Here is an 11,690-nt window from a genome sequence, read left to right as displayed (position 1 = left end):
GCAGGGAAATATATATAAGTGTAAAAATATCAATCTTCATCAGTCCTTTACATTTAGAAAGGTTATCTTTAAAGAGACTTCTTCCACAATGTTTAAGTCTCTGTAGAGAGCTTTGTGTTCAGGTATGCATCACTTTGGACCACTTAGTTTACTTCTATGACAGGTAAATTATCATATTTGACTGAAGAGCGCTGATTTGACATGCACCCATGGAAAAAAGCTCTGGAGATCATAAACTTCTTGGAATGTGTCTGAGGCTTCAACAAGTCACTGTATAATGGTAAGGAGAGACTTTAGGTGACGTTTTGGCAATTTGTGCATGACACTAGACAGAAGGTAAACCAGCAGTAGCTGAATTCTTCATAATCCATTAGAATACAAAGTGCAGGAGGAAGAAATTGTCTTTCCATACGTGTTGTAATGGACAATTTTCCAGTGTTGCAATACAGACAAGCACACTCATCGTCAAAATGTAGAGATGGACTAAAAAAAAAAAAAAAAAAAAAAAAAAAAAAGATTCCTGCATTTCCATGTTAATCCTGCAAATCTTGTAGCCTGCTTTTATCAATCTATTACTACATAAAAGAAAAAAATCACAGAATAATAGAATGTCTTGGGTTGGAAGGGACCTCTAAAGGTCATCTAGTCCAACAATAAGCAGGGACATCTCCAACTAGAACATATTGCTCAGAGCCTCATCAAGCCTGACCTTGAATGTCTCTAGGTATGGGGCCCCACCACCTCTCTAGGCAACCTGTTCCAGTGATCCACCATCCTCATATTAAAAAACTGAAAGAAGCAATGTGCACAGGACAAATATTCTACCAATCTCATTACACTGTTTTTGACCAAGACAAGTTCCTGATTTCAAGACACAGTAAAATCCCTCCTCCAGTGTTAAGACTACTACACAATCCTTTTACACTACAAGCAATGAAACCATATATGCATTTGTTTTATCCTCCTCAGAGTTTATTTTGCATGTAATTTTACATAGTTTATACTTCACATCATACATTTATTCCTCATCTTGAAAAAAGTTTTGACACAGACACTTGCCTTGCATTATTACATTTTGAAACCTGGAACTGGTGCCAGTAAAAAAACCAACCACCCTATAAAACATATTAGATCAATACAATGTAAATGTAACATGTATTAGAAGTTGCTCGTTATTTCACTACAAGGAAAACAATCTGGGGGAAAAAAAAAAAAAAAAAAGATAATCAGTTCCAGTTGCTAAAACAGTTCAGTGTATTTTCTTTTAAGTCTTAGTGTAATGGGAATGCTTTTATTAGCCCACTACCAAACAATGATCAAACCCGGTGTAGAGGAAAATGAAGCATGATCCTAAACAGTATGATGCTACTCAACTGCCATATAAAATTCTCTCACACAGAACATAGCAGACTGGGGATGTTCATAAAAGTCTTTTCAGCGTGAACTCTGCTAAAGACTGTTTTCCGTCATACTGCATTATTCCATCATATCCCTTATTTTGCTTAAGAAGTAAGCACAAGCAAGCATTCCAAGAATGGTGAATAGATTTTCAGTGTTGGCACAACTCTTCAGTAATTTACACAATGGTTCACGAAGGATAATGGGTAAAATTATGACTTGGAAATGGTCACGGACATCTTCCTCTTTGGCTACTTTAAAAGTTAGAAAATCAGATTTGTACAAAAGACATTCATTTCAGAACCAATTCAAATATGTTTTTAAATAAATGGAACAAAATAAAGCATGTCTCGTTAATTTTGGTATTATTTTTCCAGAACACTCTGCAATACATTTTCAAATATACAAAATCTTACTCTTTACAAAAAGGTTGTAGCTCATGAAAGAACTCACTTGAATAATCTTAGCAGCACTCCAATAATTAACTACCATGATTTTATGGAAAAAAAAACCCACCTTAGTTTGATCACTGTATTTTGAGACTGCTTCTTCATGAGAAGCAATGTTTCAAAAGTTACAAAAGTGCACGAACATTATCATGTTCCAAGCTGAAAGGCAGCTTCTGGAAAGAGAGGAATCAGTATTGCAAGGTCCTGACATTTGTGAGATAAATGCAATGGAAAGAATTACATTTTAAGGACATCTTCTAGTGTGGTATCATTGCAGTAAGAACAAAACACACTTCTCACTGAACATTTTAGTCAGTTAAATAAAATAGTTGTATCCTTTGTTGCAGCTGTAGCAAGTGAGATGCACAGACTAAGCAATTTGAGCGGGAGCAAATAAGCAACACACACAATAGCATCAGCAGATCACCAGTCAATTGGCCTGCTGATTTTGCTTTTCAGCATTTTTGTGCAATTTTAATTAAATAAGAAATGGCAACATACAATAGTCTCAGAGGACCTTCTCATTTTTAATTCCGTGTTATACTTCACTGAAGAAGAGGAGCCTCAAATCAGGTCCCACAAACCGTCAAGGCTGCCTTTTAGCCAAAAACTTCTGTTTTATTTAAGCAAACTACTTACTTTTAGTAAGAAGCATTAATACATCGTGAACATTTGAATTCACTATCAAAGAGAGGATAATAAGAAATTACAAACTTTGGAGCAGAATCACTCTTGTTATTCATGATAGAATTCTGTAAACAACAATTTAATTGAGAATACCTGCTGCTTTGCAATATCTTAAGTGTAATTTTGTACTACTAGAACTACAAAACCAACATTTTCCTTTCTGCCTCTTTTGTAAAGTTTCCTCAAAAGAGGCTCTAGCAAGTCAAGAGCTCTGCAATTATATGTGAATATTCATCTTAAGTATTAAAGACCTAATATTACTATACTCAGTTTCAGAAAGCTTCCTTAGAGCAAGTTTTGTTATACTTAGTACTAGTACAGCGTATCAGCACTTCTTCTATGACTTGCTTCTTCAGTGACAGTTGCAGACAACTTCATTTTGGGATATCCACATTCTGAAGTACAAGAGCCACTCTGCTTGGAATGTACACCTGGTAAAAATATGACAAAAGCAAGAATAGCTGAAAAAAACATCAGCCTCACAGGATACAATTTCTAAATACAACTTTAAAAGACAGCTTCATTGCCATCTCTCTCTTTTTTAAAAAAAATCTTAACTCGATCAATTTTTAAATGGCTACCAGTAGAGGGCCTCATATGACTTAAAATGACCAGTTTTAAAAACCTGAGGATATCTAGGTTAATAGACTGTACAACAATAAATGACAAAGTTTTGCAACCCTCTTGTGCTGTGAATTAAAGTTGCCCTAGGGTCTATAATTTAATTTCATACAGGTAAATACCAGCAATATGACACAGCCATGTATTCTTCTCACTCTTAGCATCTATGGAGTTTCAGTGTCTGAGCAATAAACCCCCAAAAAACCTCAACAAGACAGATTTAAAATAAGCCATTAAATGACTGTATTTTTTCTTACCCTTTTTCCTGATTACAGTGAAAAAACCCCACCATATATAATTGAGACTCCTCATAGATCACAAAAGAACTTGTGGCAATATATTTTACACGACATTCCTTCCAAGCAAAGTAGAGTCACAATCTGAAAACAAGACCGATATGTACTACCTACCAATTACCTTGATGTATGATACTCCATCAATTGTCAAGTGTATGAATGTGTTTGCTGAACAAGTCAATAAAAATGCAATTATAAAAGGTAACACAAGATTGAAGATTATCAGCTCCATTCTGACAACATCCTCTTTCAGACTATCCTTCATCCCTGCGGAATGTCTAATATTCTGCAATTTCACCTACGTTACCTGCTAACTAGTGCCTGATGGCATGAGAGGCTTTCATAGTTTTCAAAATGGAATAAACGCAAAAAGCTTTAGGAAAAAGAGAAAAAGGAAAAGAAGAGCTGATCTTTAATAAGCCAGATGGGGCTATGTTCCATGCTTCTTGAAAGCCAGCAAACAATCATTTCCCCTAAGGTTTTGGTGATAAATAGCTTCTACAAATCTGTGCAGGAGTGGAAATACTTAATGAAGTCAACTAGTTCAGAACATACAGATACAGGAGAAATTTAAAGCCGTGTATTCAGAAAATCAGTGCTCTGGGCTTGTATGATAAAACAAGAAGGGAGAAGAAACAAACAAAACATTTTTTCTAGGAAGGAATTTTTAAAAAGTTACTTCAGGTAAGAAAATAAAAAATAACATTAATACAGGACACAGAAATTCTCAATTATATTCTGGTCAATAATATGTCAGATCCTAGGTGGTGTAAATGAGTTTAGTTCCTTTAAAATCAAATTACATTACCTGAGAGTGAGAGCAGTGCGGAATCACCCACTCCTACCACTTCATTGCCATTCAGAATTTTAAAACCAGTTTTAAGCACAATTTTGGAACTTGTGCAAATTACTGTATTTAGACTGATGACAGGTTTTCTGTTGGAACGCATTACTGACAGGGTAAGTTGAAATGCAAGCATCTTATTGTATGTTTGAGTCTAGACACTTTCGAATGTATAAAAGTATGGATAATCCTTAGTTAATTAGTAATATTAGACATATTTGAATTGATATCTCTATCTGATTTAGATTAAGAACTATTTTCATGCAATAATAACCCATTGTTATGATGCCTATCAAAATGCATACATACAGTACTTAATACTATAGAAGTAAACATGAAATCACATACACTAAAAGGCTTTCATCCTCAGACACTGAAACAGCCGTACTTCTATGGTATTACTCTGTTGTCTTCCATAAATGCTGAAAAAAGTGGGAACCACAGTTCTTTCACATTTCCTAGATAAAGTACCATGGATTTTTGTTTTTCTTCCTTTATCCTTTTGCTATCTTTAAGTTATTTAGGTCCAAATTATAACAAAGAGTTTTAAAGAGAATTTCAACACACTGAAAGGCATTAATGAAGATACCTATTCTGACACATTATAATACACCTGTCTGTGACAAAATTCCTTCCATTCAGTGTAGTATCCAGCATAGCTCCAGTCCTGTTCAGTGAGGCTGCTACTCAGCAAGTTAGTTTTTAATCTTTAGTGATGTATGAGATTCCTCTGCAGAATTTTTCTTCATTAATTTTTATGAAGTTTCTGTTGGCTGAATGCTCAAATTTATCAAGATGTGTCTGGATTGGACCTCTAATGTTCAATTTATCAACCATTCACTCTAATCCAAGTGTCATCTACAAACCTGCTGAGGATATGCTGTCTCATAATTCCACTCACTGCTGAAGACTCCAAACAACATCAGTCCTAGCAGCAATTCCTAGGACACTCTCCTCAATACTGCTTGACAGCTGGACACTGAGCCTCTGTTTACTAAAACTGCAGCAGCCCACCCAGTTTTTAACCCACATATCCAGCGTGTAATTCCTCAGCCTAGAATGAAGTAGGAGACAAAGCTAAAAGTTTCACTGCATTGACTGTAGCAACTTCATGCACAAAGAGTAATTTCCTCACAGAAAGCAATCAGGCTGATCATGCATGTTTCACCTTTGCTAAAACCACGTTGGCTTTCTGATCATATACCCTACTTGTTTGGATATGGATTCCAAGAGAAGGTGGATCTTGAATTCTGAAGGGAACGGCTGACTGATCTACAGATCCCTCAGCCTTCCTTTTCATTTCTAATAAAGCCTTTGTTCAGTTGCCAGAAATTTCCCCTGACCACTATGATTTTTCACAGACAATAGTCAGCAGCCTTGCAATCATATCACTGAAAACTTCTAAACTCCTGGGTTTATTCCATTTATTTACAGCATCTTTGAGATGTCCCTAACTTACTGCTCTGCTGCTTTCTTTTCAAAAGTGTATTAGCACATAAAGGGTCTGAAAGCAGGCTTTGCCCTTGGAGTCTGACGTTAAAAAAAGGCACTGAAAACTCCCATACTGTTCATAGTGTCCATCACAGGTTTGACTCCACCCTTCATTAAGGGACTTGCCTTTCTTGTTAGGCTGTATTACCTATTAGTATACTCATAGAATCACCTTCTTGCCTCTATTCATTACCTAGTCTTTATACTTGCAGTACATGGCCTGAGTTACATATCTCTCAGTAGATAGGTAAGTACAATAAAAGTATAGAGAGGTGTTCTGATTAAGACCGTCATAGAAAACCTAGGTATTCATTAGTAAAAGATATTAGGAATATGTTTTTCAGTACCCTAGAAGGAGTGTTGCAGAAGTTTTGTCTTTTCTATTTAATATACTGTTGCTGAATTATTTACTTCCAATTACCAGCTTCAGTTCTGTTCATCTTTGCTCTTCTAACCTGCTTCTTTCTGGCTTCAAGTTTTATCTCGTCTCATTCATGTCTCCTTCACCATTTCACAAGGCTCATTTGAAGAACATAGAAATGAAAACCCAAAGGACATAATACTACAGAGAATACTAACCAACATCTTGACTACCATTCAGGCAAATCATCCTCTGAATCTCTCCTCTGTTTCAAGCATGTTCATCTTAAATGCCCCTACCAGCTTTTTCCTCCCCACTAGGCTCATCCATTTTGGAAAGGGCCTCACAGGGGGCCCAAACTCCCTGCTGAAAGCAGGGTCAGCCATGAGGTCAGACCAGGTTACTCAGGGCTTTAGAGATCTCAATGAATTTGCCCTCTGTTTTCTACACCAATTACTTACTTATTACTTGAGATCCTCTAAAGTATCACAAAACCACTACTATTTTGGGGAACCAAGAAGACATCTAAAACCACATAAAGGAAGGCTCATGAGGCCTTTTCTGACAGAGGAGTGGAATGTGGGGAAAGGAGGACATCAGATCTGTTTTGGAACAGAGTTAGGATGACTCAGCTGGTTTTGACAAAGCTAACACTGAAATGTTTAGTCATCAAACTACCATTGAGAGACCTTTTATTCTCAATGCAGTATTCAGTAGGAATGAAATGGAATAATTGCAGTTGACCTCACAGGCAGATGTGCTAACAGAGAGAATGATGGAGGACAGGAATGTTGTTTATAAGTTAATTATTTTTTTTGTTATCACTCTTGACCTTTTTATACTGCATGTTCATTTAAACTATGAAACAGATACACTTTCTGAAACTAGGCTAATCCCATTTACAGATCAAGGCTTCTGGCACTAAGAGTACAGCGACACTAACACAGAGAAAAAAAAAAACATCGATTACAATCAACCTGTTTTCTACCAATATATATGGTGTTCTCTCAAGATCATAGTTCATTCACGTACAGTATCTCAGAAACAATGATAAAAACAACTGGTACTCCTCTGCTTGCCAGTAACACAAGACACGCAAATACTTACTCCTTACACTTCTTTTCTGTAATTATCAAGATAATTTCAAAAAGTGATATATTAGAAAGCCTAAGAAGAATACAGGAACACCAAATACATGAAGCACTTGTGAACAACATTAGCTACAAGCATAAATCTCACCTTACGTACCTTGGGGTACAATACAGCAATCTCCAAATGTATCTAAAAACCCACAAGCAAGACATTCTGCAAAAGACAACTACTACTTTTAGATCTGACAGACTAGATTCAGTACCAGGTGCAAGCATGACTGAAATTGCCTGGAACTGCAAAGAATTACTCTTCATCCCACACTCAGGGATGGGAAACACTGAGCACTAAAAATTATTTCCAGGTCATTTTGCAACAGATGGGAGAGTTACTAGAATGCAGAGCTAGATCAGGCACTGCAAAGAAGTATTTGATAATGTATATTGCAGCTGGTAGATGCAGAAGGCAATGTCACAAGAGCCTGTGCCAAGACTGTCCCAAACTTTCAATTAAAATGACAGCTTTGGATGATCTTACGTCACTGTATCAAAACGGATGGTCAGACACTGACACTATTCTGAGAATGTAATTAACCGTCAATGAGTAAAATACATCATAGCTTTTGCTTTCTGACTATAGTTTGTTATAAGAAACATCAGACATTTTGATTTTCATTTTGCTAGATATTACATTTGACAAGGAAGGTATGTTTAAAACACTGTGATGTTCTGCCTTTGTCACAGACTGGAATAAAAGGTCTTAAGGCTGCTTAGAGACTCATAGATAGCCTCCCAGTTTGTTTTTCAATTTACAGCCATACAGCATGAACAACCAGAAAACAATTTCTCAGATTGTCTTGCTTAATTTATAATAAAGTAGTATTGCACACACTGTATCTCAGAATTTCTCCTCTGCTAATTTCTGTGCTCTTCAAGTTAAGAAAGCGCAGTTTAAAAAGACAGTGAAAACCCTTGGGAAACAAATGACTAAAAAATAAGAAAATAAAAATTAAAAAAAATAAATAAAATTAGTAACAGAGGAACTTTGGAATCATTACACTTGCTTGCAGTTTTAAGAATTCAATCAATCAATGAACACGAGCAAATGAATTTATATCTTAATCATCAAAAGGTAAAAATAATAATAAAAAAAATACCTTACTAGTATTGAAGTCTTCCTGATTTCCCTAATTCAAGCAGTTAATTTTCTAACTACAAATATTCTTTCATATTATATATGTATCTCTGCATGTCAGGGGAGAAAACAGCTAAAGACTACATCAGGCTCTTAAAATTCAATACATAAATCCTTATAATGAAAGCTATTCAAATGAGTATATTCAGCTAAGGTCACTAAAAGCTTTTACATCATTTCAGTCTATATGAGTATTTTGATTTGTCAATAGACTCAAAGAAGCAGGAAGCTGCATTTTGACATTGAATAGTATACATTAAGGTCAAGGTTAAAAACCTAAGCCAGCAATAAGGATATTCTTAAAATACACTATATAATTTCTGTTTCATTTAATGTGAAAATATTGTATCAGTGGATGCCAAAACCAGAGAATCAGAAAAAGCAACTCTGGGGACAAAGGGAACGGAATACTTTTACTTGGTTTTTTTAACTGACTGGCAAGTACTACAACAAAAAAAAATATATATCTCTAAAAGCTAAAATATGTTGAACACTTATTTTTCTCAATAAACTGCATGTTACTTTTCCAATGACACAACACGCTCTGCAATATTCCATTTAGCCTGCTTATTAATCAGTTCTGTCAGTGCATGAAGTACCAAAATATAAACCCCATATAAATCCCAATTTTTGGTGTGGTACAAAAAACTTAAAATTACTAGGACACATACTGCTATTTAGTTTCATTTTACAGTAAAATTCAATCAAGTCAAATGCTTAGAAAAGGCCGAAAAAACCATTTTAAATCATAAGTGTTATTAAAAGTCATAATTTTTCTTCCTCTCCTGCTCCAAATCTAAGTTTTATATACAACTTCAACAACTAAGTATGGCATCAACAAATGACTTCATATATAAAGGGGCACTAGGATGTGAAAGGAGCTGAGATGTGTGTGCAACACTTAATTTACATCTTGTAAAGAGCTGAGAAGCCATAAACAAAAGTTTACAGAAGCACTGGAAAATGCCCACAACTTTTATAAAACATTCCTGAAAAAAAAGTGTTAGGAGAATGCTACAGTGGAGATGTAAACAGAAATAAAACGGTGGTAACAGCTTGCTATTAGAAATTTGGATGAGTGAGAAGTTATGTAAGTTTCATGTATTTGTTAACAACGCAGAACACAGCATGCAGTGAAATGGAAAATTCAGATTATAATAATTATTTAAATCAGTGCTGTAGTTTGGTGAGTTTTTTGGTAGCAGGGGAAGGGCTCCAGGAGTGGGGAAGAAGTGAGAAGCTCCCCCTGCACCAAACCCAGCCAAGGAGCCATTAGAGGGAAAACACATGTGCCTCTGCGATTAACATCTGAAACAATTGATAAAACACCTGAGCAGAGGAGCGAGGGAAGAGCTGTGCTGGAGGGGAAGAGCGCTGAAGGAGAGCAGTGCAGGTGGGTGTTTAATTAGTGTGAAATTAAATGATTTTTTCCCCAAGTTGAGTCTGTTTTGCCAGAGACTTTAACTGGTGAAGAACCCTCCTTGTCCGTTGTCTCAACCCATGAGCTTTGCCCTCCTCATCCCAGAGTGTGTGTTGGGGGGGGCGGGGAGCAGCCATGTTGCTCTTCCCTTGTTGTCATGTTGGGCCCCAAACCACAACAATCAGTTATATTAGAGACACCATTTTTGTGCATTTCTCTGTGGAGTTTTAAAGGTGTGGCTTACGATTCTGAATTCTGGCCCTCTACAGCATTACTTATCAAACCTGTATCTGTTGATGAATCTGTTCATCAACAACACTTCACAGTGAAATGCCTAGCAGTGCTTACAAAGCTTCCTCTTCATGCAGTGTTCTTTGCTCCAGGAATTTCTTATCTCCCTCTCATTTTGCAATGTCACTTTGAATATTTCTTTTATTAGGAGATGTTTCTAGAATGAATCATGTCACATCTAATCTTCTATTTTTGTAACACGTTTATGTGCTATTTAAGCTTGACTTGAGCAGCAGAATTATTGCATGAGATTTCATTTTGTCATACCCCTCTGGGTATGTTTTGCTGACAGTGTTTACTTACAAATCTTAAGGAAGGTGCTTCTGTCATTAAACATTTCTTTGAAATTTGTGTAACTAAAGGAGAAGTAACTAAAATTTTTGAAATAAGAAATATAAGTTTCATGCATTACCTAATGAAAATAATTGTTAAAGAGCAGGAAAAATCCTTTATGAGTTTATTGGTGTGGCATCATACCTTTTTTGAAAAGAAATTTTAAGGGAAGACTTCTATTTGGATTTTAGAAACTGCAACTAAGACTGAAGTGACTCCCAAGGATGACTGACTACCCAAAAACTAGGATGTAAACTGGTATTTAAAATAAAACATTGCTGTTTTATTGTAAAACAGCAGCTGGAGGTGTTTACTGTAATTTTTGCTCTTTTTTACTTCGAGTTCTATCTTGCTGAATTTAGTCAGGTTTTCAGATTTTTTTCTCCAAGTACTTTTTCATGGTGCCCTTTTACTACCATTTTACTCCTATGTGGCGCTTGTGGCATCTTCTGGGGTGTTGTCTGAAGGTGGTCTGTGAATTGAGTTGCTGAAGGACACAGAAGAAAGATAACGTGACTCACGCTTCTGGGTTTCTTTTTGACCCAGAAGTGCCACTGCCATTCCACAGAATATACTGCTGCTTTGCTTGTCACACATCTTATCTTCTACATGCTTCTAGCAAATTGCATCTTCACAGAATCACAGAATTTTTGGAGCTGGAAGGGACCTTAAAGCCTCCAACAAGTTCCAACTCCCCTGCATGGGCAGGGACACCTTCCACTAGAACAGGCTGCTCAGAGCCCCATCCAACCTGCCCTTGAACACCTCCAGGGACAGAGCCCCCACATCTCTGGGAAGCCTTTTCCAGTGTTTCACCATCCTTTCACATTTTTTCATGTTTTTTTCTGACTTGAATGACTTCTACTCACTGTAGAGAGCCTAAACATGAAACATACATTGAAAATTACAGTTACTTGGCTTGAAAAAGTTAATAGTAGATAATTAAGATGCCCTCTGATCACCTAAGCAAGGTATTCGAACTAGAGACACAAAGGGATCATTCTGGAGGCACTGATTTACTACCTTCCGTAAGGAAATCTTGGTGCCTTAGTTCCTTCACGTGCAAATGAGCATAGGTACATTGACATACTTTAAAAAAAAAAACACAAAAAAACACCAAAACAAGAAGGCAAGTTTCCAAGAACCTTTATACAAAGAACAATGAAAGTACAATAATTCTTTCATGTAATGAAACTATTTTAAAACAAGCAAACTA

General features: G+C 36.2%; 1 protein-coding gene across 1 annotated transcript in view; it reads right to left on the bottom strand.

Moving 5' to 3' along the window:
* Positions 1–2,908: 2,908 nt before the first annotated feature.
* GBE1 (glucan (1,4-alpha-), branching enzyme 1) overlaps positions 2,909–11,690 on the bottom strand; it is a 152,023-nt gene continuing 143,241 nt past the window's right edge. The window contains exons 20-21 of the mRNA XM_010001784.1: positions 10,899–10,961; positions 2,909–2,965 (exon numbers count right to left, since the gene is read on the bottom strand). Coding sequence (XP_010000086.1) covers positions 2,909–2,965; positions 10,899–10,961 — 120 coding nt within the window. The remainder of the gene's footprint in view (positions 2,966–10,898; positions 10,962–11,690) is intronic.

Source organism: Chaetura pelagica, unplaced genomic scaffold (genome assembly GCF_000747805.2).
Source record: "Chaetura pelagica isolate M959 unplaced genomic scaffold, ChaPel_1.0 scaffold97, whole genome shotgun sequence".
In the NCBI taxonomy this organism is placed as follows: domain Eukaryota; kingdom Metazoa; phylum Chordata; class Aves; order Apodiformes; family Apodidae; genus Chaetura; species Chaetura pelagica.
This window is presented reverse-complemented; position numbering and strand designations above follow the sequence as displayed.